Source organism: Xyrauchen texanus, chromosome 35 (assembly GCF_025860055.1).
Source record: "Xyrauchen texanus isolate HMW12.3.18 chromosome 35, RBS_HiC_50CHRs, whole genome shotgun sequence".
Classification (NCBI taxonomy): domain Eukaryota; kingdom Metazoa; phylum Chordata; class Actinopteri; order Cypriniformes; family Catostomidae; genus Xyrauchen; species Xyrauchen texanus.
This window is the reverse complement of record NC_068310.1, coordinates 24908655-24936265: the sequence shown is the minus strand read 5'-3', so window position 1 is coordinate 24936265 and position 27611 is coordinate 24908655. Positions and strand designations below refer to the sequence as shown.

The following is a 27611-nucleotide window of genomic DNA, read 5'->3' as shown; positions in this document are numbered from 1 at the left end:
CTTGAAATAAATGACATTTGTGCACTTATTAAATACTCTGTATTTACTCTAGCTTTCCATCATGTTTTGGATGGCATCTTGAGAATGACAAGAGCTTGAGTTCCCATAGAGTGATTCTGTCCAGTGTCTATTACTCTCTGCGATCCCCTAATCTCCCCCTCCGCTGTCATGTTACTGTTGCAATGTGATACAATCTATACTGTAATATCAATGTGAATTGCAATTTGGCATATATGTACATGCTTACCTGTATTCATTTACACAGGTTCCATTATTTTGTCTTAGATTATATGGGATTTAATGCCTCAGCCAAAGCTACAAGGAGAAACAATGTTAGAAGGGCAAGGGTAAGGTTCTTTTTTTTAAGCATCTGCAGGGGTCACCTCTGTCTTCTCTTGCGCTCCTACCCAACCCCCATGTCCCCAAGGTCTCCTAATGTTTTTGGCCCTAAATCTGCCATGTGTTGCGCTTCTCTGTCCTCTGTTTGAATCTTATGCCTCTTTCTGTTTCTCTCTTTCAACCACAAGTTTCTCCATAGGTGTAAGGAAGCTCGCAAGCGTTGACAACCTCCCAAAACTAACACAGAGCAAAATCCTGGGTTTATCCTCTGCTTCTAATGCCCTTACTGTACCTATAACCAATACTAAACTTGAGTCTTTCTCTCTCTCTCCTTCTTTGGAATATATACATATATAAATGCAATGTTATATTTGCATATACCCACCCAAACTGTTGTGTATGTGTAAGCCAACGTTCCTGCAGCTCTAGAGGCCAACTCTTCCCTCAAGAGCTTTCCTTCCATCTAACAGTATGGATCCTTTTTTGCTTCTCTGTTTCTGTGTAGGTGTCTATAGTCAGCCTTATAGCTAATGCGCTTGGCTACTCCGATCTAGGGCCCATTAAATCACTCAGGACACTAAGGGCCCTGAGACCCCTCAGAGCATTGTCACGTTTTGAAGGGATGAGGGTAAGATACAAAGCTATAGAGCTGATCTCTCTGCATGCCCATTCAGCAGTTACAGCATGCTAGAACTGATCGAGAAAAAAAAGACCGGCAAGGACCACCAAAACCATACCGGGAAATTTTTTTAAAGATAGCACCAATGAAAAGGATTTACCCTTTTCATGCACATATCTTTTGTACCACATGTGCTAATGATTCAGTCATGATGCAGCTAAGATAATTGGTCAAATAGAATGTGAAACGCATCTCTTTGAAATGCAGGTGTTCCCTGAATTAACTGAAATCGGGTGTATGATTGACTTCTTGTTAACGTATTGTATTACAGAAAGACAAATGTATCAAAGCTGCCTCATTACAAATAATATTATTACAAATTGGCCCTGGAGAAAAGAAGCATGAACAGTGATTTCCAAAACAAATGCAACACCATTCAAATCCCTTCTCATTTCACATGGCATTTGATCTGCAATTGGCTGTTCATTTGACCTGACTCTCAACTTCTGCTTTTGATGGAGAGCCCCCTTCCCTCCATTTCTCCTCTTCCACTGACCCCATCTCTTAGAGAACAACCAGCAGCACAGAACACCTTTACCACTGAAGACCCAACTTCTACCGCAACAGACTAGATACTTAAACACACAGAGCACATTTAAAATAATTGACCCATTGCTAAGCTCCGCCCTCCTTGGCAACTGTTGCTCGCTCAGATGAGCTTTATACAGCTTCCCATTGGACTGAATTGGAGATTTCTGTGAACAGTGAAAAATGTGAAAGTTATACAAATTAATTAAATGATATTACCCTGCCCTTGAACACTTACCCTACTCACTATGTTACTTTGAACTCTTACCTCTAGTACCCTATTATGATCTGAATCAAACGTACATAAATGAGTGTTAAATTACCTGGGAGCAAATTTAGGTGTCTATATTGATGTCAGTTAGCTGTTAAATGTGATTATTTGGTAGTAAGGTGCTGACACGTACTTTAGTTTAATCAATGCACTTCTTGACATATATTTAAAGATTTGGAAAATGCAAAAAATACCATGTGTATCCTCTCTTGGCCACAAGCAACCTTTTACCACAATCATCAACACTACTAAATTTAGGTAAAATTCTGTAAACACTATCCAGTGATCACTATTTTTTTTTATTACAGCTATTGGTATGTCCCCCTTTAGCAATAATGACAGCATGCACTTGAGCTGATGCACTTGACTCAACACAGGAATTCCATAGACTTTCATTAGAAAAGAGCACAATTGTCTGATAATAGTGCAAAATGCAACAGTTGCTTAAGCAGGATTGGTCAGTAAGGTTTTTAAGGTGGGGCGTAGCAAAGGGTAAATTGGACGGAGTTGTGCTGTTTTCTCATTATTTCAGTTGAAGAGCAAGAGTAGGTCGCCAGAAAGAATAATCCCCGGCACTGTGCTGAATGTTGTTAGCAGGCAATTGCAGTTGTGGTAATTTATAATCATTAGCCTCTTTAGTCATCTTGTTAATAAATTCATACTAAGGCAAAGCTTCCTATCCTGCTTTGATGGTTGTGAACGGTTGCACCTGGTTGTTGTCACTTTCAGTCTCTCTTCTCTTACCTGTGGACTGGTTGCCCTGAGCTTTACCCCCTCCTCACCCCCTCCCATATGGAGTGCCCTTCCCTCCCTCCCTTCATTTCATACTGTTCACTTCAGCCCATTTGGCCCTGCGCTGCCCAGCCCAGAGCAGTGCTACCCAGCAGCCACCCTGCTGGAGCTCACCTCACCCCTCTTTGCTTGTCTAGGATCTACACATGAGACTGTTAAAATAAAACCTCATACACACATAATTTTGGATGTGAGAGTCGATGATATGTCCTTTTATATATGGAGATTTGATTAGGCTAGACGTTTACAGCATAGTAGTCACCAGTCAGTGTTTTACATCTAATCGACACAGAAGCTTAGGAAATATGTGAGTCTTGTGATACTAGACATTGAGAGACTTGTTTTAGTTTATCTTTCAACCAGAGTGAAACGTAAATGAAAGAGAGTAAAGAGATTCTGTGATCTCACTCTGCTGTTATGAATTTCCCATATGCCTGGTTTAAAAAAAAAGCCAGAAGATCCAAAAATGACAGACACATTTTCTCAATAAAGGACAACTCACTTAAAGCTGTACTTGATTGAGCTGTGCTGTTGTACATATTTGCCCTTACACTTATGTATACAAATGCATGTATCTTACTATATTATAGTATTTTATAAAGACTACGTTTTATTATTTTAAAATATTTGGTAATTATTTTGTTTGATTTTGATTATTCTATCTTTAAGTACTGTACTTAGACTCTAGTTTGCATTGTCATTTTTGGGTGAATAGAGATGGTGTTTTCATAGATTTGTTTTAATGGAACGTACCTATAATTGGAACTATGAAGGTGTATAAAATATGCATTTTATGTCATATGTAGAAAAGTCAAAGTACCTAGAAATTTTTATCCTAGTAAATCATTTCAATGTTCATTAATTGATATGATGTTTTGTTTGAATTTAGATGGGAAAAAAAGTTAAAAATGAATAAATTACTTGATAAGGAGAAACAAGAGTGGAGAGATGTAATGTTAACATATTTAGATTTAAATTTGCCTTTATGTGTGTTTGCCATTTATAATAGCCAATTGTTCATCCACATTCTTGCAATCTGATAGGAAATTATTCTTGTTTTAATAACCACAAAATATGTATTAAATCAGCCAGATTGAAAAGGCACAAATCTCTCCACACAACTGCCTCTCCTGTCCATTTATTTATTGATCGGTTCTTGAGTTTGCACAAATATGTCATGTAACATGCATGTATTCTTCAATTGCCAATGCACATAATGCACTTTTGAAAGCCATTTTCCCTCACTTTAAGATCTTTGTTGATCCTCACAAAGATATGTCTAAGTGACATTTGAACATGTAGTCTTTATTGAAAGATGGACAGTGATTCTCCTGACAAGTGCTCTTGCATGGGGGTCTATCAACAAAAAACTATCTTCAGCACTCCTTTCTAGTCTATTATTATTACTTAGCATTACATAATAGACATTGCTTACATTTCTCAATTTATCAAATACTATGCATACATTTAGAAAATGCAAATAATGACAAATTTATTTTAAAATTTTGCAACACCTTTAACCCAATATGTGAGGCAGCACACAGTCATTGTGATTCATACAGACTAAGGTCCCCTATGCTTGCTGCGAGAATGCTGCTGTCCACTGTGCCTCTCGGTGTGTTTAAGGAGGGGGAATATGGCTCCACTTTTCAGTCTGTGAGAGATCTGCATGCTCAGCTGCCTGTCTGAGAGCTATGGCTCGGCTGCCTAACACAGTTAGTGAGCATCTCCTTCGGACATGCTCTGTTCATCACTAATCACTGACGGACCATGTCCTGACTTTGACAGTGGGGAGGGGAGGGACGTGGAGGCAAAGGGTGAGAGGGATTGATGTAATATGTTAAATGATGGCCAAGTTAAAGTAATTGGGTGGAGGCAGTGTGTTTGGGGGTGGAGGGTTCAAAATATTTGCTTTGGGGATGTAGAAGTCGTTGTGTGAGTCTGTGTGGCATATTTGTATGGAAGCCATTGATGTCGCTTTAACAAAATTTTAGAAACATACCGCTAAGGGCCAGAGAGTGGAAACATAAAGATATGACAGATGGGTAGTGTTACTATTTAGGACACTCATTTTCAAGATTCAATTGATTTATTGACCGTTTGTGATAGGAACTGGAGGCCTATGTACTGTGTAAAAGTCGATGGCCATCTAAGAAAACAAATGTTTAATTTTAAAGCTTTTCATTCTGACAAAATGTCCAGTAAATTATAGAGATTGCTGCTCAAGTCAACCAAAATCTATGTATTTTCTAAATTTCACCACCCAAAGATTTGATTTAAATTTAGAAATAAACTTTGCTATATGTAAACAACCTGTACATTATCCCACTTATTAAACAGGAACTATTTAAACTAATTAAACTAACTAATTGCTTATTAAACTAACAAAATAAATAAATACATGGGCATAAAATATTGATTTGCATTGAAATTGTGTTTATTTTGTAATTAATGAACGTCTGACTGATCATTATGCATCTTATTACAAGACTTCTTGCCAAATAAATAAATAAATGCACAGGAATTTTTATTTGAGTTTAAATAATTTTATCACAGTGATCCGAGAAGCATGAAAGATGGCTTGCAAATTTGCAATATGAGATGACCAGTCTGATACGTGGATGTGCGGTTGTTACTGAGAAATATCAGACCGCTTAACGGCACCATTGACCAAACAGAATTGAGTATTCCAGAGAGCTGTGTAGTAAAGAAAAATAACTTAACACTGTGCTGTTGGTAATGTAAAAGACAATTGGTGCCACTGCCTACCACACTCCATTCTACTAAACAAGATGTTTGTTATTGAAACTAGTTTTGCAAGTAAAGAAATTGGCTCACTTCAATGCAAAAAAAATAAATGAATTGAAATAATTTTTCTTACTGGTATGTCTTGTTTTTAGAGAATTCTAACAAACGTTACCAATATTTATGCTTTCAACAAGAGAAAACTATTTGCCAATAAAGAAAAAAAAACATATTTTTTTCTTGTTTTAAGCATAAACCACACTAAATTTTGTTAGATTTCTCTGATAACAAAACTACTATTTTTACTACTAAATATTTAAAGAATTTTTTTTCTTGTTGTAAGGATGCTTGGACATTTTAATTGTAAAAAAAAAAACACAAAAAAAGAGAAGTACATAGATGCCTGACTGCATCCTTATTGCGCCACAAAAGCAGAGCAGGGTTTCATAACCCAGGGTTTAAAATGAAATGAACCTAGGGTTAAGCGTAACATTAAGTTATTTTGTAATCTAAGATGATGGCAACTGTCATACTTTTTGGAAAATGACCAAATGTAAGAAACGTTAACTTTTAGTATGATAACAATGCCGAATAAACTGCAAACACAATTAGACCCGCTTGCTGCCAAGGTCTGCTAATGGAACACTTTCCGTATTAGATACTTCAGATCCCTGGGCCCAGTTGCAAGATGCAAGTTAAACCCTTAGTTATGATGATTGCAAGTGTATTGTTACTAAGGGTTTTCCTAACTAACCTCAACATAGTCAAATTTGCCTGTGTGGAATCACTCGGACAGGGAAAGAAAACGGAATAGCTGCCAAAGTTTATGTCAAAAATGTTTAAATGATCATTAAACAGTATTCTTGAATGGCCATATGACTGAAACATTTTCATGCAGGACAGTAGTGTGCAGAGAAATAGTCTAGTAGGAAATTAAGTAATGGCTCTTAACAGTACTAATGATCTCCTTCTTGTGCCATGCAAATATGCAGCCACATCTGACAGTGTACTTGAATGTGCGTGTTCTGTGAGGCTTTTCCTGTCTCTTATGCTGCATTGCCTTGTCTATCCTACTCTTCTCTAGGTTGTAGTCAACGCCTTGGTGGGTGCCATCCCTTCCATTATGAATGTGTTGCTGGTTTGCCTCATCTTTTGGCTGATTTTCAGTATTATGGGCGTCAACCTGTTTGCGGGCAAGTATTACTACTGCTTCAACGCGACCTCTGAGCAATACTTCCTACCCGAAGAGGTCAACAACAAATCACAGTGCTTGGAATTGAAAGAACAGAACTTCACTGAGGTGCGCTGGAAGAATGTCAAAATTAACTTTGACAATGTTGGCGCTGGTTACTTGGCTCTACTTCAAGTGGTGAGACTACCTCTCTGTTCGTAAGCCACCACCCCACTTTTATTTTATTGAAATGTACATACATTTCAGTAAATATTAATGTTTTTTAGATGTAATTTTTTTAATATTGCAGTTTTACATAAGCAGTTGATTTTTTTTTTTTTTACTTTTTAATAGTAATATGTACTTTTGGTAGTTTGGTAGTTTCCTGTATTAAGATGCACTGTCTAAAAATATTTTAAATTAAACATTGTTACAGATTTTGATGAACTGTTTATGTTTCCCTTTCTCCCTCAAAGGCAACCTTCAAGGGATGGATGGACATCATGTATGCAGCAGTTGACTCACGAAAGGTGAAATATTTGATCAAGTTTAGGGGCTGTTCAGATCAAACATGTTCTTGAGCTTAAAAAGTGAGATGGAACACAATGAATAAAACAGAATACAGGAGTCTCGACAAACATTTTTAGAAGTTTACATTCTTATTAATCTGACACAGTAAAAAAAATGTGGTGAGAGCAAGAGGCACTGAAAAAACTGTGAGATGCAACACAATGGTCAAAGAAGTTTACATAGAAATACAGTGCAGACAGACCAAAAAAAATGAAATAAAACAACCTTCTGTCAACCTTGTCAAAGTATCTGTTTCTAATTCCATTCTGTCCTCAGGTGGAAGACCAACCCAAATATGAGGACAACATCTACATGTATATCTACTTTGTCATATTCATTATATTTGGCTCCTTCTTCACCCTCAACCTCTTCATTGGTGTCATCATTGATAACTTCAACCAGCAGAAGAAAAAGATAAGGCTCCACTCTTTATCTGCACTTTGTTAACTTTGGCAAATGTTGCCTCTTATTTCTACTTCCTTTTCACCATAATTTGAAGATATTTTTTTGTAATGCTTGAGTAGATTTTAACCAAATATTGTATATGGCTATACTTTGGAGGTCAGGACATCTTTATGACAGAGGAACAGAAGAAGTACTACAATGCTATGAAGAAGCTTGGCTCCAAGAAACCTCAGAAACCCATACCTAGACCCCAGGTACGGTAAATCACCTCTTTGCTAGCCTTTATTGTGCTAGTAATAGTAATTTTTGACTCCCTGAAAGAGTGTTTTGCTATAAGATGAATCGAGCACTAATCTCAAATCTGTTCTAAATTTCGCTTCTGTAGAACAAGCTCCAGGGGATGGTGTTTGACTTTGTTACACAGCAGGTCTTTGATATTTCTATCATGATCCTCATCTGTTTGAACATGGTCACCATGATGGTTGAGACAGATGATCAGTCACTGGAGACTGAAAACATCCTCTACTGGATCAACTTCATCTTCATTGTGTCCTTCACTTCTGAGTTTGTCCTTAAGCTCTTCGCTCTGCGTCATTATTACTTTACCAATGGCTGGAATATCTTTGACTGTGTTGTGGTTATTCTTTCTATCGTGGGTAAGTGATCAGTGTTTCATTGGACACAATTTAAAAACACCACACTTGAATATGGTCTCGTTTAGGTTTTGAAACGCATGGTTATGTTTTTAGCTTCATTCACCATGTTTGTTTTGTTGTTGTTTTTTTGTTTATTAAAGATGATTTTTAGATCATTTCTAACACGTTTTCTTCCTGTACTCATTTTCTCCCTTCTTCTCCCTGTTTCTTATCACCTAAACCACAGGTATGTTCCTGGCAGACTTGATTGAGAAGTACTTTGTGTCACCAACATTGTTCAGGGTAATCCGGCTAGCTCGAATTGGACGCATCTTGCGTCTGATCAAAGGGGCAAAGGGCATTCGTACTTTATTGTTTGCCCTGATGATGTCGCTGCCTGCCCTTTTTAATATTGGCCTTCTACTTTTCTTAGTCATGTTCATCTTTTCTATCTTTGGCATGTCAAATTTTGCCTATGTAAAGCGGGAGGCTGGCATAGATGACATGTACAATTTTGAAACATTTGGAAATAGTATGATCTGCCTGTTCATGATAACCACCTCGGCGGGGTGGGATGGTCTTCTGGCTCCTATTCTTAACTATGATCCAGACTGCGACCCAAATAAGGAGAATCCAGGTACAACAGTGAAAGGTGACTGCGGAAACCCTTCGGTGGGCATCTTCTTTTTTGTCATGTACATCATTGTGTCTTTCCTCATTGTGGTTAACATGTATATTGCCATCATTCTGGAGAACTTCAGTGTTGCCACAGAAGAGAGTTCTGACCCACTATGTGAGGATGACTTTGAATCCTTCTATGAGATTTGGGAGAAGTTTGATCCCACTGCATCCCAGTTTATCACTTTCGCCAAGCTGGGTGACTTTGCCGACACTCTGGAGCACCCGCTGCGCGTTCCCAAGCCCAACACTAAAGAGCTAATCGCCATGGACCTGCCCATGGTGAGCGGCGACCGCATTCACTGCCTAGACATCTTGTTTGCCTTCACCAAACGTGTGCTGGGTGATAGTGGCGACCTGGACATGATGCGGCAACAGATGGAGGAGCGCTTCATTGCTGCCAATCCTTCCAAAGTGTCTTTTGAGCCAATTACCACTACTCTGCGCCGTAAGCAGGAGCATATGTCTGCCGCAGTCATCCAGCGTGCTTACCGTGCCCATCTTATTCGACAAGGCTTCATTTGCAAGCGGTTGCTCAGCAGCAGGCTGGAGAATGGTGGGACCAATCAGGACAAGAAGGAGGGCACGCCTTCTACTGCCTCTTTGCCATCCTATGATAGCGTGACCAATCCTGAGAAAGAGAAGTTAGAGGAGAGTGAAGGCAAGGGCAAAAAACAAAAAGATGTCAAGGAATCCAAGTGTTAGGAATGATGGTGTAGTAAGATAGAACTAAGTCGACACTGAAACTTTTATTCTAACAAGTGTATAGAAAAAAATAATTTGCAACAAAATGCAGAAAATCTTCAGAAAAAAAGTTGTTTACAGACAACAAAACCGTTGTTCAAAGATGCACCAGAAGCAACTTGATTTTTACCAATTTAATGATGACCAAACCAACCTATGAGCTTACTGTGCAACATGTGTTCAGTAACCAAGATTTTACTATTCTAACTGCAGCTGACAAGGCATATAAAATGAGACACTAAATTGTGACCTAAGGCAGACACCTGCCAAATGTGTAAAAAGAGACGTTAAAGCTCATAAGGATTCCTTTGCACCACCATGTGTGGAGTTCACATTCCTCCTCTACGGATATCCCTTTTAAACACTACACTGCCGAAATCCAATGGAAACCTCATGAGAAATCTTTCTCATCAAAGGAGGATTCTGGAATGTTTTGTTTTAACCATAGGAGAACCAGTAATAACAATGTTAACTCAATCATTTGGCATGTCTGCAGGAAAAAAAAAAAACACAAAACATTATGCAAGGGTTTTTAGTTGTTTGTGGTGAATATATCTTCCCCTTATTTGACCCAAAAAAGAGTAAGTAAAAAAAAATTCAGCCCATGCCATTCATCTTGTCATCATCTCTTTGTTATACTTGCAGAAAAAATACATTTTATACATGGGCTTTCAGATTGATGTTGGGTTGGGGGATTATCAGAGTTTTGACTTGGGCTGAAAGGGACTTACTCAAATAGAGTTCCAGATAAATAAATAATAAAGTGCTTGTTCAATGCATAGAGATGACTTGCATGGTGGCATGTTTTGATCATGAGTCATGCATGTAAATCATAGTCCATTTGGCACTGCTACTCAAACCACATAATTGTATTGGCCATACATTGGATACTGTCCACTAGTAATTAAATTAAATAGAAATAGCTGGGAAATGATCGGTCAATTGTAACATATTTAACTACTGGCTATGACAAGGATATTTGTACTTACCCCTCATAACACTTGCTTCCTGATTAACCAATTCTCACACCATGCGTTGTGAGTATTTTAAGGTGGTACAATGTGGCAAATGTAAAGAGCCGAGACACATTTGTATACCCATTGAGGTGTTTCACTGCCAGATGGAGGAAAGGTTGTAATGTTTGGAATGATGAGCTAATTTGAAGAAAGATTACACTGAAATCAAATCTTGGGTTCATAAACCTTGATTTGTTACTGTGCACCAGCAATACAAAATGATTCAACTACCCCTTAATATGCAGCTGAGGTTCCAGTAGGTTCTTAAATATGTCTTCAGAAGGTACAGCTACAATGCCATTTAAATCCTTACAAGGCTTTCAGTCTGTCGGGACCAGACCTCAATGATAGGCAATGCAATCTTTTTGGAAATAGTTGTCTTCATGTTCATACATACTCATGTTTACCATAAAGGGTTTGCCAGTTTTGTTAGCATCTTGTTTTGTTTGTTTCCCTATTGAATGATCAAGTGATGTTTAGAGTACTTGGTAAAGACCAGAAAAGAGCTTGGATACAGCATATACTCTGGCCTTATTCAGAAGAAAAGTTTTGGATTGAAGTGATGAGTACTTGTGTGGTCCCTTAGCATGATGTTTATCTCAGTGAGAAATGATGATGATTTTCACCTATACTGGAATTTGACATGATTTGTTTTTTTTCTTGTACTACACAGGGCAACACTAAATTGCAACCTCTTGAGCAAACTGCCATCCCTTCTTGCTATGGGTGCAAAAGAAATTGATTAGATTTACAGTATTTCTTTTCTTGAGAGCATTTCCAGTATTGATTACTTTCTCACTCTGTAAGGATGAATACATATTCAAGTGTGGGATAGCCAAGTATCTGTGCATAGGGTGTTAATGTGGACCACAGACAACATGATACAGTGCTCATTTCAAACTTCTGGCAAATGTACACCACCAGAGCCAGTGTTTTCTGAGTGTGCTGGAGCGAGCACATGACCAGTTTACAAACCCACTCCCTGTACTTCTCAGACCTATCTGTAGGTCTGCTTACTGCCTAGGGTCTCCAAACCAGTGTGTGTGCTGTGAACCATATGAAACCCAGTGAAACACTTAGACTACCATGTAGTTTTCCTCCAAACCCCATTTTAGATTAGATGTAAAGGGGGAACATTTTTAAGATCTCTCTCACTCACTGTACGACAATTTAATCTATAATTTAATGTATAGAAGGGGGCTATGATGTACATGGCACAATTAATGAAAAGTTAAGCATTAACTTTTTGAGGAAAACTATAAGCATTGTAATATATTATTTATTTTGGCATGATTTGTTGTGGGTTTTGTAAATACAGAATTTTAAAGATTTACTGCTATTAATCTAATAATAAATTATAACAATGATATAGAATGGCTTCCAGCTGTCCAAGACTTCCCTTGTCACATATCATGTTTTTTTTTCTAACATTTTTCACTTTTAGTAAAGTAAATTGAATGATATACTGTATCAATGATGCTCTATTAGACAGTATATATATTTTATACATATACATAAACACACACAGGTGGCCAAGTTTGGAATAATGTACAGATTTTGCTCTCATGGAAAGAAAATTGTACTTTTATTCACCAAAGTGGCATTCAACTGATCACAATCTATAGTCAGGACATTAATAATGTTTAAAATTACTTAAACTACTTCAAAGAGTTCTCATAAAAACATCCTCCGTGTGAAGCTGTCAGTTTGTCCAGATACTCAGGTGACATTTCACCCCACATTTCCTGTAGCACTTGCCATAGATGTGGCTGTCTTGTCATGCACCTTACAGTCTAGCTGATCCCACAAAAGCTCAATGGGGTTCAGATCATAACACTCTTTTCCAATTATCTGTTGTCCAATGTCTGTGTTTCTTTGCCCACTCTAACTTTTTTCTGTTTAAAAAGTATCTTTTTCTTTGCAATTCTTCCTATAAGGCCTGCACCCCTGAGTCTTCTCTTTACTGTTGTACATGAAACTGGTGTTGAGCAGGTAGAATTCAATGAAGCTGTCAGCTGAGGACATCTGAGGCATCTATTTCTCAAACTAGAGACTCTGATGTACTTATCCTCTTGTTTAGTTGTACATTTGGCCTTCCACCTCTCTTTCTGTCCTTGTTAGAGTCAGTTGTCCTTTATCTTTGAAGACTGTAGTGTACACCTTTGAATGAAATCTTCCAAATGTTTTTTTGGCATTTTCAAGCATCGTATAGCCTTCATTCCTCAAAACAATGACTGACTGATGAGTTTCTAGAGAAATATGTTTCTTTTTTTTTGTTGCCATTTTTGACATAATATTGACCTTAAGACATGCCAGTCTATTGCATACTGTGGCAACTCAAAAACAAACATAAAGACAAGCATTTAGCATGATTACTCAAGGATAAGGTGTTGGAGTGTTGGCTGCTGTAAATGGGGTCTGTCTAGATTTGATCAAAAATGTATTGTTCCAAATAGTGATGGTGCTGTTTTTTTACATCAGTAATGTCTTGACTATACTTTGTGATCAGTTAAATGCCATTTTGGTGATTTAAAGAACCAATTTCTTTCCAAAACAGAATAATCTGTACATTAATCCAAACTTTTGGCCGCCAGTGTATGTGTGTGTGTGTGTGTGTATGTGTATATATATATATATAAAAGGATATACAAATGAGCACTGTAACATTTAATTTATATGCAACATGTCCAGTGGATGTCAAAAAATGTATGTTATCAGTGCTGCTTTGATATTTTAACCTGATACTGTATGATGAGAGGGTTATGCTCAAGCACACCTCTGTATTCTTTGTTTTTATTGACACTCATACAATAACATTTACACAAAAATGCACACGAATGCTCAGTCCTGCCTATGGACATTTTTTAGTCACCCACCCCAGCCTGAAATTCAAAAAACAGTCACAGAGTTGGTCATGTATTCTACTCTAAACGCCTCTCCAAACACTTCAGTGACGAAACTCGTGGGCCTGAACAACAGTTTTGTATCCATTTCTTATACGGATTTTATGTGTTTCAGTGGTCTGTTTTTTACTAGTTCTACTTCACTAATTGTTGTGTGCCTTTTTTCTGCATTTTCTCTATGTTCCTACATTTTCTAAATTGCATTTTATGGCAATTTTGGAGGATGTGCCATATTTAACATTTCGTTTATGGAGGGGAAAGAGAGGAGAAAAAATGGAGCACAATGCAAATCAGGGACGATAGTCTGAACCAGGCATCTTGTTTACTGCCTGAGGAGTACTGAAAACAAACCAAGAATCAAGCCCACTTCTTCTAGATTTGATGTTACAAAATCTTCTGATGTTCTGTTTTCTGTACTTTGTGCATCAACCACTTGGCTTGTAAAAAGAATAGCTTGCCTTCAGACTTTTGTGTTCTTTTCATCTTTGAAACTCACTTTTGTATCAATATTCAGTTACTGGACTTCCATTTTTAGCATGACTAAAATGCTTTTCCATTTTGCTGAAAAGATTTCAAAAGTGCTTTTCAAACTGTTGTTTTGTTTAAATGTGTTGTAGGAGAACATATAATTGTGTGTATGGCACAACCACTGGAACTCTTAGTAAGAACATATAAAAGATTGTCTTCATTTGAGCACGAAACATTTTATTAACAATAAAGCAGCCTACCAGTTGCACACAGTGTTCAGTTATTTTATTGAACTTCAACGGGAAGCCATGAACATCACTTCACTCTCACTTAAATTGAATCCACTAATGGAATTTATCATATCAAGGAATCAGACAATTCTTGACCAGCAACACTCATGACTAATAAGACCATTTATCCATGTTTTACAAATACTTTGAAATAATTCTTTGCTCTTAAAGACCCCATGAAATCACTTGATGAGCACAGTTATCTTTCCTGTGTTGATGTATTTCCTATTGAAAGTTTAGGTAGGAGATATAGACAGGCTTGTCCTAAAGAGCCAATATAATTTACAATTTGCTAATCAGTTGCAGGTGGTATAGAGGGCATCAGTCTGGGTCCGGGCTTAAAAACACCATGAACTTTCTCCATAGGGGATTTGATTTTTAACAATTACTCAACCTTTAAAGACTTACCATGAGCTCTGAGGTTGTTAATCAATGTTTCTGTTGAAGCCACTGGTCAGTGGTATTTCATCTTCATTTAGGAAATAATTTTGAATAGAAGAATATCTGGTCAATAACTGCACTATCCATGCTCCTGCAGGGAACTGATCCACCAATCAGAACTGCTGTGAACATAGCTCACCAAACAAGTTCTGCAGGGACTTCCCACTTCCATGACTCACTGTGAATGATGCAATCAAGTCTTTAACAGATTGGAATACTTCTGATTTGTGCTAATAAAAGACACTGATATGAACTTACACCGCAGACCCTTTTGAGGGGGAAAAAAAGTGAGAATGTGGTTTTGCCATTTATAGTTTCACAGCGTGATGAGCTTTCAAATAAGCTTTGGTTGAGATGCACTAATAACACAGACTTCTAAACTAGCATCACTGCATCACACTGCAGATCAGCACAGGAAATGCCCATTTGTTTATCTACTAAGTCATGGTTTGGTGGAAAGATCAATAGAAAGCTATTAGCTATACGCTTAAGTATGAAGTGACACCCATCTGCTTCACCCCATAACCTCAGGGGAAATGCATCTTGGCCATCAACTTGATTAGCACTTTTACCAGTGAAGCATTTGTTAAAGGATGAGGATGATAGAAAGTAGAAGGAAGTATGGAAAAATGTGTAATCTGGCTAAAAGAAACATCTTTATCCAGCCTGAGGTGGTTTGCCTGTCTTAGATGGTTTCCCAGCCTGCCCAACCTGGTGACACACTGGTTCTCCTGGTCGGCCAACTGGTCTCCAAGTGGGACCAGCTGACAAGTTCAAAACCAGAAAATCCAAGTCTAAACCCCTCTAAAACCTGCAAACCAGACCAGCCTGACAATTTTAGACAGGTTTCAAACATTTCTGTTTTGTTTTGACTGAGAGAGAGAGAGAGAGTGGCATTCAGCTACACAAAGGGGCCCACAAACAAGACACACTGCAGGAAGAAGAGAGCAACCAACCAGACCACAACACACTGAAGCCCAACCAAACACCTCTCAGCCCAGCTCCAGTCAACCTACAAACATTGACCCTCACACACAACATTAGCAGGCACTTGACAGAACAGCACAGCCCTTCCCGAATTTACAGTAGCTCACTTATGCTGATGTAGTGAAGGACAAATATATACACTGACTCCTCAGACATTACAGAGGTGAGACATCTACATCTCTACATCCAGTATTGTTTACATCTTCTACATTTATGTGAACAGTAATCTTGGAAAGACATCCTGTTGTATCCTGAATGCCCGCATACAGGCCTTCCTAACCAAGCACAATGTCTTGAGTAAGAGTCAGATTGGATTCCTACCGCACCACCGACCACATTCACACTCTACACATGATAATCAACCAGAACGTTCATCAAAAAAAAGCTAAGGCAAAGGTTATGCATGTTTTGTTGATTTAAAAAAAAAAAAGCATTTGATTCCATTTGGCATGATGGTCTATATTATAAAATTCTACAATCTGGCATTGGGGGTAAAATGTACAACACAATCAAATCTATGTATTCAGACAACAGGTGCGCAGTTAAAAATGGCAGTAAAAGAACAGAATTCTTTACTCAAGGGCAAGGAGTGAGACAGGGCTGCAGTTTGAGTCCAACTCTGTTCAGCTTTTACATTAATATATTAGCAGTGCAACTGGAACAATCTGCAACACCAGGTCTTACTCTAAATCATTCTGAAGTAAAATTTCTTCTCTATGCAGATGCTCTGGTGCTGCTGTAGCCCTTGAGCAGTAGCTGGACCTCCTGGAGAACTACTGTCAAAACTGGGCCCCGACAGTCAACTTAAAAACAAATAAATAAATTATGATCTTCCAGAAAAAAGCCAGATTACAGGACACCAGATACACATTCACTCTGCGAAACACTGCAACAGAACACACCCGACACTACGACTACCTCTGTCTAAAAATCAGTGCTTTAGGGAGTTTTGGTCTGGCAGTGAATGCAATAAAAGAGAAAGCTAGAAGATTGTGGGGCAGATTTACCCAAATAAACATTCCTGTAACAATCTGGTGTAAGATCTTTGATAGTATTATAATGCCTATTGCTCTGTACGGATGTGAGGTTTGGGGTCCACTCTGTCTGGCAGATTACTCGAAATGAGACAAACACCCCATAGAATCCCTGCATGCAGAATAACGATCCTTCAATCGAGCGGCTGTGGCTCAGGTGGTAGAGCGGGTCGGCCAGTAATCGCAGTGTTGGCAGTTCAATTCCCAGTCGATGACTCCACGTGCCGAAGTGTCCTTGGGGAAGACACTGAACCCACTGCTCACTGGTGAGGCCAAGACAAAGACACTTCTCCTTCACTGTGAGAAATTTACAGAGGTGAGAGAGAAATACTTTAATAAACTCAAACCTCTTGCCACAGTTTTCCAGTTCAGCAGAAACAGATCAGATGCTGCTGTTACTGGGGGAGGACCATCATGCATCAATTGCAGCAAAATTCATTTTTGAAGTGCACACCCTAATTCATTTTTTTATTTTATGTTCCTAAAGTCTTCTTAAATGCTTATTTTATTTTATATTGTATAGTGTATATTGTTATTATAGTTATTATTTATTTTATTAATTACCTGGCACCTTATTTTAATTATATTATTATTTTTTGTCTTGACTATATGTTTAGTGTATTAATGCTTTGGCAATGTTGTATGCAAACACAGTCATTCTAATAAAGTACTTTTAAATTGAAAAAAAAATTCAAAGAGAGAGGGAGAGAGAGGCAGAGCACTGCAGTGCAGATAAATTAACACACCATTGGCGGCTGAGTCAGCAGCCCACTCCCAATTTGACCCGCTGCCTGCATTGACTGTGTCTGAATAGAAACAACATGTCTCCTGCCTGATCAAAGTTGGAACAAGCTTTGTTTGAACAAGGTTCAAATAATGAATGTGCTTCAGAGCAAGGAGTGTCTGAAATGTGCTAGGAAGCTTACAGTCTTTGCCTAATTCCTACACAGCTAGATCTAACATCTCTCTTTCGGTCTGTATTTGAAAGGACTGGAAGAATTTGCATTATGAGCTGCATGCTGTATGTACCTTGCTGAATACAGAAGAACAACTATAAATTTCAACAGCACTGTCTTAATTCTCATTTTGGATAATACTTCTGTAAGATCACGTCTCTGATGCTTTCTTCCTAGTCTCTTTTTTATTTAGTCAGGAGCAGTTGCAAGCAGTTCTTGCAAGTCATCTGATTGGATTTATGGTCTGGTGCTTTCAGACTCCACCTATGACTCCATCGGTGAATCAAAGATTGGGGGGTTATATCACTGCCAAATCACCCTGAAATCCACCAATCCCAACAGCCTTGGCTGCTCTCACACTCCACCACCTGAGCAGCATTAAAAACTGCCCTAGAAGAACTACAAACTTAATGGAGAAACATATTGATCATGTCTCCGGATGATGTGGGTATTGTAGGCATATTGAAGAGAGCATTAACATCTCAGTCCTCTTAGACTCAAAGCCTAATTGTTCTTGAAATTTTCATATAATGAAATTCAAATGAAATTGATATTTTCTTATAAGCTTCAAGAATTAATTGACTGGTAATATATGTCTGAGTAAATGGTAAATGTCACAATGAAAAATTTGGAAATTATTGTTTTTCATTCGAATTGTTGTGCTGATATGTAGGCTATTTTGTAATGAATATATACATACATAGATATATACACTGTAAAAAACCCAACTTGAAAAAAGTTTAAATGGCTAGTTTTGTTGTGTTGGCTCAGCAAAAATCCATGAAAAAGTCAGTACAACTATTTTTAATACACTTATTCAACATAAACCAAGTTTTTTTCCATAAACTTAAAAAGATGAGTTTTGTGAACAAAGCTTCGCAAGTCCATTCAAAAAAAGTTCTGCCAACTTATTAATTTGAGTTAAGTCAGTTTCATTTAGAATCTGCCCTCCCATATAATAAAATGCTAATTTTGGAATAAAATGCAACCATTTGTTTACGGGACAATGAAGAAAAATGTTTTTAGGGATTTTTAAAAGAACTTAAGTATAATTTAGAACTTATTTTAATTATTATTAATAATAATAATTAAAACATGCATAGGCCTACTGCATAATTGTATAATAATGTAATTTCACCATAATAATACATTATTATAAGTAGTAGTAGTAGTAGTGCACGGCATTATACGTAAAAAAATCTTCCTGATTTCGGCCAAATTATGTTCCAGGGTTCAACCATATGGCCGAAATCAGGAAGATTTTTACTGTGAAGTTTTGTTAACAACAGAAGTGAGCGCCATTGCTCTCAAAACAGAACACAATTAGCACGTGGGGACTTTATTGCATTGTTATATTTAAATAAACCAAACATTAAAAAAAATATCAGCATGTTTTCTGATGAACGACTGCATCATTTTCTCAAGCGCTAAACCACGCCCTCAGTATTTTGACCGTTGCGCATTCTTGCTGCGCGTCAACGTCAACTTTTTAATGCGGGAGAAACAACTGTTCAGCAAACTGCCGAAGAAGAATACTTAAGAAAGAAGAGACAGCACGTGGGCGATTATCCAGAGGAATCTTTATGGTGAGTACGTTTATTTGGTTTTTGATGATCAATGTTCATTCTTTGAGTCACATTTTTCCTAAATTAGTCGATATTGGTTAATTAGGAAAAATAGACACTTCTACCTTTTCTTTGTAAATTATCAACATTCCTGAATGTTTAAATCTAACTGTATTTTTAAATCCTGTTTTATAAAATAAATACGTTTTTGTCTTTTGTTGCGATGGATTTTGCTGCACAATTAAATTGCGTTGGAAGTCGTGCATATGATTCTGCTGCAGCCTCGTTAGCCAGATTAGCTCATCTGAAAGCCTTCCATCGGTTAATACTGTACTGAGGAGGCCCAACAGTAGAAAGATTGCTTTATATAATATTCTGAGGAGATAATGATTATTGATAATATAGGGGATTTTCAAATCTGTGCAGCAGTTGCCATACAAAAAAAATTCATGGTTTATTTAATTGTTCATTCATTAATTTGCCTTTTAATGAACCTGGTCATTCACATTTGTGTATTTTGTTTTACAGATCTCCATTGAGAGCACACTTCATGCAGTGTAGGTACTGTAAATACACCTGTGACAGTCAAAATCTGCTGCTGAGACACTGCAGGCTCAAGCATTGGCACCCAGGCCGACGTGTACCATTATTGTGCCTGTACTCTGAGTGTGTCTGCGCTTTCAATTTAAAATGGGAAATTACAGACAAAAATTACGCAATACTGGATGTAGTGAGCTTGACAATAGAAGAGATGATGGTTCAAGAGTTCCCCAGAAGAAACCAAGAAGATCAGAAATCAACTTTCTCCCAGACAATCCTGTTGGTTTGGATGATGCTGCATTGGAAAATGAAAGGGAACATCTTGAGCTTGAAGTAAAAAAAGGAACATGGACATTACAATACTGAACACCAAAATGGAAACCACATTCCCTCTTAGAAGAAAAGAAATAGTCAATGAGCAGCCCTTGGTCTCTGTCATCAAAGAAAGATGGCCTGGCCTCTTTTTGCAGGAGCAAGTAAGTTACATTTTGTCTACATAATTTTGTTATGATTCTTTATAGACTTAAATGTTCGCAGATATTTTTTTCTCTTTCACTCCCTCAGCTTTGCGCAGAGTTTCAAAGGATCACTTGTGTGGACCTCAAAACGGCTTTCATGACATCTCTGAACAAACATAGCAATGCCCTCATCAAAATGTATCGAGCAAAGAGTAAAGACCTTGCAGATGAGATGAAAATTATCCTGGACCATTTTGATGAGCAGGTATGATTCATATACATATGAATCCCTTGGAATAAGTGGTTGTATCTGTATATACAAAAGATTATTCATTAAAATAGGGAATATATATAATTGTCCCTACATTAAATTTGTTTTAAGCTTTTTGTTGTCAGTTTTTGTGGAATTTTTGCCCTGAGTCCCCCTTCATTTCTGACACTTTGCCCATCCTAATACATTTACTGCAAGGAATCATGAAGAAGTAAATCGTAATTAAAATGATTTATTTTCCTCCTACAGACAACAAACATCCTGTCACACAGATACACTACGGCTCTACGGGGACTCCCCTTGTACCTCAGGGAGCGTGATGCAATATCCAAGACTTGTCTGGTAGGTTTTAAATTTTCAGCTCATATTTTCATTGATCACAATTCTTTTATGAAATGTGTGGTTATATTTAATAAAGGTGCTGACATGGTTTTCATGTGGCTCGTTTTCATCGTGTTTACATCAGGTTAGCACAATGTGCCATGTTTTGTTTGCAAGAGTTTATTTGAGCATTGAATTTTCTATTTAAACTTCTGAACAACCTTTTTTCATTAAATGTATATATTTCTTAGGACACTGATTTAGAGGAGACTTATGCAAGAGGAGTGAAACTGGGCATCCTTGAAGTTATGGAGGATGACATCTCGCAGGCAACAAAGAGATGTCTTAACTTCAGCATCATCCTGGAGGAAACTGTGGTCATGGAGGACCTATCTGACTTTCCCACTGCTTTCATGGTACTCTTTGGACTTCTCTATGCGCTAAATATTGAGTATCCAAAAGGACTAAAATACACATTTGAGGCAGTGCAGAACATCTTTGTGGGATTGGGAGAAAAGTGCACCAACAGAGTTCAGTCCCTGAAGAATAAGATTTTCACTGTATAGAGCAGTTTAAGATGCTTTGAATATTTTCAGATGCTTTTATGGTTGGTGGGTACCTTTGGCATAATAATGTTTTTGTTTTTATGTCGCTGTATATTGTGGTACTGGTGCATTTTGAATTTTTAAGACTTGGTCTTGAATTCCCTTTAAAGTGAAATGCTTATTTGTTTACTTCATATCCGTTGATATACTGTTCAGTCAAACTAAATGTTTCATGTTGAGGTGTGTCAGTGTTTTTTAGATGGGTGCACTTCTATTTTAGACCATGCTTCAAATTTTGAAAGTTTGTTCCTCCTACATGCTACTGTTTAGACACACATTTCATATTCAGTGGCAGTGTTTTGTAAAACTGCTTTAACTGAAGCGTTTAATTTTTGTATTGCAGTATTGAATCACTTTGGTTTAAATATTTGTGAATGTAAAAAATTTGGTATCACAGGATTTTTTTTTTTTTTTATGAGATGGTGGTAGCACTACTATCATTATTGATGCCTATCTTTGGCAGGTTAGCGCAATTATAAATTTTTTTATTTGTTTCCTGTGAGAAATATTTAAAGACCAAAAAGGATTAATCATCATGTTGTCATGATGATGGCTAATTAAAATGCCATTTAATTGCCTTCAACAGGTTGGTGAAAACATTCTTATATTGCTCTTTGGAATAAATGTTTTGTTAACATTCTCACTGTTTTCAGTTCTTGACTTGGGCAATGGTATTGTAGTTTCCAGTCGTAACATATTATTACTTAGTACCAATTTCCAATAGCATTTTTTTTGTTCACTCAACTTCAGACATTTGAGTTCTACATACAAAATCTTTTGTATTGGCACAACTTAAAAAGTTTTGTTATAGAATAGTTACACCTCAGAAAACTAACAATCTTAAGTTAACTCAACTAAATATTTTTTGCATCACTGACAACTTCATTTAAGTCAGTATAACTGTTATTTACAAAAGTTGAGTAAACAAGAAAAGGCTAAAGGAAATTGGTACTAAGATTTTTTTTGTTGTACTGGCTTATTTTTTTTACAGTGTATGTAGGCCTATATATATATATATATATATATATATATATATATATATATATATATTTTTTTTTTTTTTTTTTTAATTGAAGCATTGACTTTTAGATCCCATTGAATGTATAAAGGAGTATGTTCACACAATGCAAGCTTGTTTTGTGATGTTTCAAAAAGACTATTCACAGCAACATTTTCACACTGCACATTAAATGAAGCTGCAGTCTGAGAGCTGGTAAAGAGCTTTTGCACAATACACCAGCAGTGTTGGTGAGTAACGGAATACATGTAATCTGAATGCATATTTAAAATACAAAATATAAATATCTGTATTCCACTACAGTTACAATGTATATAATTGGTAATTAGAATACAGTTACATTCAAAAAGTATTTTGATTAATGAAGAGATTACTTTTCATTTTATTGATATTTGTTTCATTTAATATTTAGTCCTTTCAGATGGAAAACATTTATACATATAAATGATGCGATCCAAAGTGCATTTGAACAGCAGTGAAACACTTTCTCATGATGTGTTACATTCATATGAGCAGACAGAGAAGTACGTTTGAAGTAAGTTTGGAGCAGAAGTAATAGAAATTGTCAGCTTTATGCTAAGCTAAAATGCTATTTCTAGCCATTTTACATGGACATGTTACCAGACATGATTATATTTTTTTTTATCAAGAAAATTCATGTTGGATCATAATTTATTGTTTTCTAGTAAGACCATTGATATTAGGGCATAAATCGTTCTCTTGATACTCAAGACAAATAAAACTGTAAACAGGTTGGCTGTTTTGGATTTTATATGGGGGGGTTTCTCCCTTTTCTCCCCTTTTCTCTCCAATTTGGCATGCCCAATTCCCAATGCTCTAAGTCCTCATGGTGGCACAGTGACTCAACTCAATCCAGGTGGCGGAGGACGAATCTCAGTTGCCTCTGCGTCTGAGATAGTCAATCCGTGCATCTTATCACATGGCTTGTTGAGCATGTTACCGTGGAGACCTAGCACGTGTGGAGGCCTGCACTATTCTCCACGGCATCCACACACAACTCGCCTCGTGCCCCACCGAGAGCGAGAGCCACATTATAGCGAGGTTAACCCAACATGATTCTACTCACCCTAGCAACCAGGACAATTGGTTGCTTAGGAAGCCTGACTTGAGTCACTTAGCATGCCCTGGATTCAAAGTTGCGACTCCAGATGTAGTAGTCAGTGTCTTTACTTGCTGAGCTACCCAGGCCCCCTGTTTTGGACTTTTTAAGTATTTCAACAGGTAAAACACTTCTGAAAACTGCTCTTTGATATCACAGCTATAGTTTTACTACTTTGGACTGAGCCAGCTGCTTAGACACACAAGCCTAGTTACCTTTTCAGATGATTAGGCAGCTCACTCTTTCTGCACAATATGTCCAGAGATGGAAAACCTCTTACAGGGTGTTAATGAGGCAGACGTTGCCAAATACTTGCGTTCTAGGCAGGCAAGCCTGTTGTGTCCCCCTGCATGATCAGATCACCACTGTAGGGGACCGTCTTTCATGCTGATGACAGGCTCTGCTCTATAGCACTCCAAACATTTCTCATTGAAGCCCTCCTCCTCCTCCTCCTCCTCCTCCTCAAAGTCAGAGTCAGAGTCAGACTCCAAAGCAACAAAGAGAGCTTATTTTTTCTTTGGTGGATCCGAAGTTGTTGCTTCCACTAGTTATAGAGTGGTGGTGGTGGTGTAGTGGCTAAAGCACAGGGCTGTTAATCAGAAGGTTCTAACCCCACGGCCACCACCATTGTGTCCTTGAGCAAGGCACTTAACTCCAGGTTGTTCCGGGGGGATTGTCCCTGTAATAAGTGCACTGTAAGTCGCTTTGGATAAAAGCGTCTGCCAAATGCATAAATGTAAATGTAAAATGTTTCTAGTCCAAAGCTCCCTTCCTTAAACAAGTTACTGATCAAATTCCACACATCAGCTCTATCAGCTCTGTGATGGCATTTGAGGTCCTTAAACCTAGGGTCAAGCGCTGTGGCAATCTTCAGCCATTTGATGTTTGTTTTAACTTTACGTTTCTTCATGTCTGCTGTGAAGATCTGCTTAAATTTGACATGGTCATCTTCAGTGGAGTCATCACTTGAGACAGATGGCACAAAGCAGGCAGCACCACTGAGCATGAAACAAACTTTTCTTCTCTGAGACGTTCATTTCAGTCCCTGCAATAGCAGACAATTAAAAATCACTTAAATTGTGAGGAACTTCTTATATTCACTAACATGTCTCCCCACCCAAACCCCCTCCACACACACACACACACACACACACGCACACACACAGACATACTTTTTAAAATTTTCCAATCAAATACAAATAGTACCCATTTAACATGCCCACAGACTATTCTCAATCTTTAGTAGTTTAATAATGTATACCTCTATGCAAGGCATGATTAAGGCATTACATTGATTTTCAATCATGTTATTCATTTAATTGCACAATGAGGACTTCAAGACATTACAGCATAAATTTCTATTGCAGCATAATTTCTGTGAAGCTGCTTTGAGCACTATACATTTAAAAATGACTTGACTGTTTATGACAGTATAGTTTACCTGCAGGGCTACAGCAACGTCTCCAACTTCTGAAGCATAATGTTTCTCATCCGTTTTCACGACAGTCAATGCACATGAACACAGTTTTCAGTGATCATTAAAAAATGTGCTGTAACCCTGAGGTAGTTATGGTTACTCGATAACGTCCAACAGTCTCCAGTGAGCGCAACCGTTGTAGCGTGTTCCAACTACTTCGCTATTGCCCTCTCGTTTTCATACAACTCAACAACACATGTTGTTCAATTGACTTAATCTCTTCTGATGTTTTTGAAACGTTTGTTGGTAAAACATGCTTATCATTGACTACCAAAAACAATAATAGATCTAACTTTTTCAAAGAGAAATTATCACTGTACCATATGTTGCACACTGGAATTCCTGTTTAAATGGTAAGACGATATGCTGGAAAATGGTTTGGTTACTACCTCAGAAGTACCATATTAGAAATAAAGTAAGAGAAGTTTCATTTAAACTCACACATAGATTCTATCCAGCTAATCATTTATTTATTAAAAAAAATGCATTAATACAAATTGTGTTTTTTGTAATGTTTATCATGAAACTCTACATTCTCATTACATTTATTTTGTCATTGCAATTATTCAGTTACACTGTGGCAACATGTGCAGAAATGTATTATTGAGAATATTCCATATTCAAGAACATTTTCAATATTATGGGAAAATGTACTATTTGGTTTTACTGACTATCCAAAAGAAGAAATGTTTTTCATTTAGTTAATCTTATCATAATTATAGCCAAATATCATATCCACAAATCTCAATTTATCAGTGTAAAACCCAACTTTATGGTTTTGTTAAGTGAAATCAAGATGTACATTGACAATATTAGTGACTCTTTCAATAAGAAAGCATTAAAACTGTGAGTATTTGCAAGCTTTACAAAATATTTATTTACATTTACTTTCATTCCTGGCTTTTTCTTTTCAGCTTTTTACTTACTTTTTGTTATTGTTTTCTTTTCTATATGTTTCTATATATTTATATTGTAAAATGCATATGATTTTGTATAATATGTATTGTTATATTTACAGAATTGTAAATGTTACTGTTTACTAAATATAAAAAATAAAAAAAAAAACCCTACACAACTTGGATTTTAGAAATATGATTTTGTGTATTTTTTTAATGATTTTTATTTTTATTTTTTCTTCTCCTACATAACTTCCTGGTCACGATTCCTGATGATGTCACACCACCTGGAATATATTCCCAAACACCTATATCACATCTTACACAACTTGGATTTTGGTTTAAATGTGTATTTTTTATAAATTTAAATTTCTGATATATATATATATATATATATATATATATATATATATATATATATATATATATATATAACTTCTTTGACACATGCCAGACTTCAACTTATGTCACCAGTATGCCTCAATGAATCAAGGCACAGCACTTTCATTACCCAGGAAGTTATATGGATTTGAAAATGTCAAAACTTCATAAAAAATACACAAAATCATAATTCCAAAATCCAAGCCATGTAAGATGTGTGTTAGATGTGTGTGAATGCTTTACAGGTGGTCTGACATCACTAGGTCACATGACTAAGAAGATATGTTATCAAAATTAAAAGTCATAAAATAATTGACATTCATCTATTTATGTTAGCTATAAGGTAAATGCAGTTTCAGTTACATTGCATCGTTATAACATCATTACATATCCTATGGAATAAGCCATTTATGGCTTTAAATGTTTCTACATGTTTGACATTATTAAGTTACATCTTGATAAAGCTACACGTCACCCAGACTTTGTCCGTTTCACATGTTAGAGACACTCCCTAACTTGCCGAATGTATAACGAATGTCCAATATAATAAAAACAACTTTACTGCAGTGTATTTACTGCACGTAAATATATTTTCAAACAAAACGGCATCAAAAGAGAAACAGTTCATAAAAGCATTGCTTTTGTTTGGACAGGTTTTTGGACTGGTGTAGCATGTAAACTCCATGATCGACGGTAACCGTTCGGTGTACTTCCACTTTGAAAGGTCATTTTGAATTAGCGCAGTGTCATTGAAAGCCACATATCAATGCTACACAATATATGGGTGATTCTCCAACTAGGAGCACTTTTGGCACTGTGAGTTTATGGAAAATTCACTCTCTTAAAACACACTTAAAACAATATTCCTAGCTTCATTAATTTGTCTTCTAACACAATATAATAGTGGGCAGTTTTAGAATTCCATGGAATATTATTATTTTTAACAGTTTTTCTGAAGAGCGCTTTCAAAGATGTCATTTCCACCACTTTTCAATTTATGTATTTTATTACAATATAATATTGTAAAACTGATTATATAAGATTATGTATCAGTCAACAACAGCAGTGGCTACCTAATCATGTAACAAAATAAATCTTAATACTTCATGAACTTAATACATTTTCATTTAAAGTTGCTAAATGCCACGAGTTGGGATTTTTGCCTACAGCATTTCATTTTTGCTCAGGTCTATGTTTATTTTTTAAAGTCACTCACACATATATTGTAAGTAATGAACTATTAATACTTGATTTAAAATACATTTAGATCCACATCATTTGTTATTCTTATGTTTTTACTTAAAAAC

At 36.8% G+C, this 27611-nt stretch overlaps 2 protein-coding genes across 3 annotated transcripts in view; both read left to right on the top strand.

The window, feature by feature from the left end:
• The window catches only part of scn8aa (sodium channel, voltage gated, type VIII, alpha subunit a), a 69317-nt gene extending 55114 nt beyond the window's left edge, over positions 1 to 14203 (top strand). Inside the window, exons 21-27 of the mRNA XM_052105327.1 lie at positions 845 to 967; positions 6439 to 6723; positions 7002 to 7055; positions 7372 to 7509; positions 7650 to 7754; positions 7886 to 8156; positions 8383 to 14203. Coding sequence (XP_051961287.1) covers positions 845 to 967; positions 6439 to 6723; positions 7002 to 7055; positions 7372 to 7509; positions 7650 to 7754; positions 7886 to 8156; positions 8383 to 9518 — 2112 coding nt within the window. The 3' untranslated portion in view covers positions 9519 to 14203. The remainder of the gene's footprint in view (positions 1 to 844; positions 968 to 6438; positions 6724 to 7001; positions 7056 to 7371; positions 7510 to 7649; positions 7755 to 7885; positions 8157 to 8382) is intronic.
• A 4829-nt stretch (positions 14204 to 19032) lies between these two features.
• LOC127629147 (uncharacterized) lies at positions 19033 to 22193 on the top strand. Of its 2 annotated transcripts, XM_052106234.1 has the most exons (5): positions 19033 to 19238; positions 19746 to 20233; positions 20322 to 20480; positions 20736 to 20828; positions 21059 to 22193. In XM_052106234.1, the coding sequence occupies exons 2-5, from the start codon at positions 20105 to 20107 to the stop codon at positions 21371 to 21373; spliced, it is 696 nt and encodes a 231-aa protein (XP_051962194.1). In that variant the 5' UTR covers positions 19033 to 19238; positions 19746 to 20104; the 3' UTR covers positions 21374 to 22193. The 2 variants fall into 2 exon arrangements, with proteins under 2 accessions (XP_051962194.1, XP_051962193.1); XM_052106233.1 differs by having other exon boundaries at positions 19033 to 20233.
• The last annotated feature ends 5418 nt before the right edge of the window (positions 22194 to 27611 follow it).

Coding starts and splice junctions, on each gene's coding strand:
- LOC127629147 (XM_052106234.1), top strand. CDS start 20,105: ATGGACATTACAATACTGAACACCAAAATGGAAACCACATTCCCTCTT. Junction 20,234..20,321: donor GCCTCTTTTTGCAGGAGCAA/GTAAGTTACATT, acceptor TCACTCCCTCAG/CTTTGCGCAGAGTTTCAAAG. Junction 20,481..20,735: donor TGGACCATTTTGATGAGCAG/GTATGATTCATA, acceptor TTCCTCCTACAG/ACAACAAACATCCTGTCACA.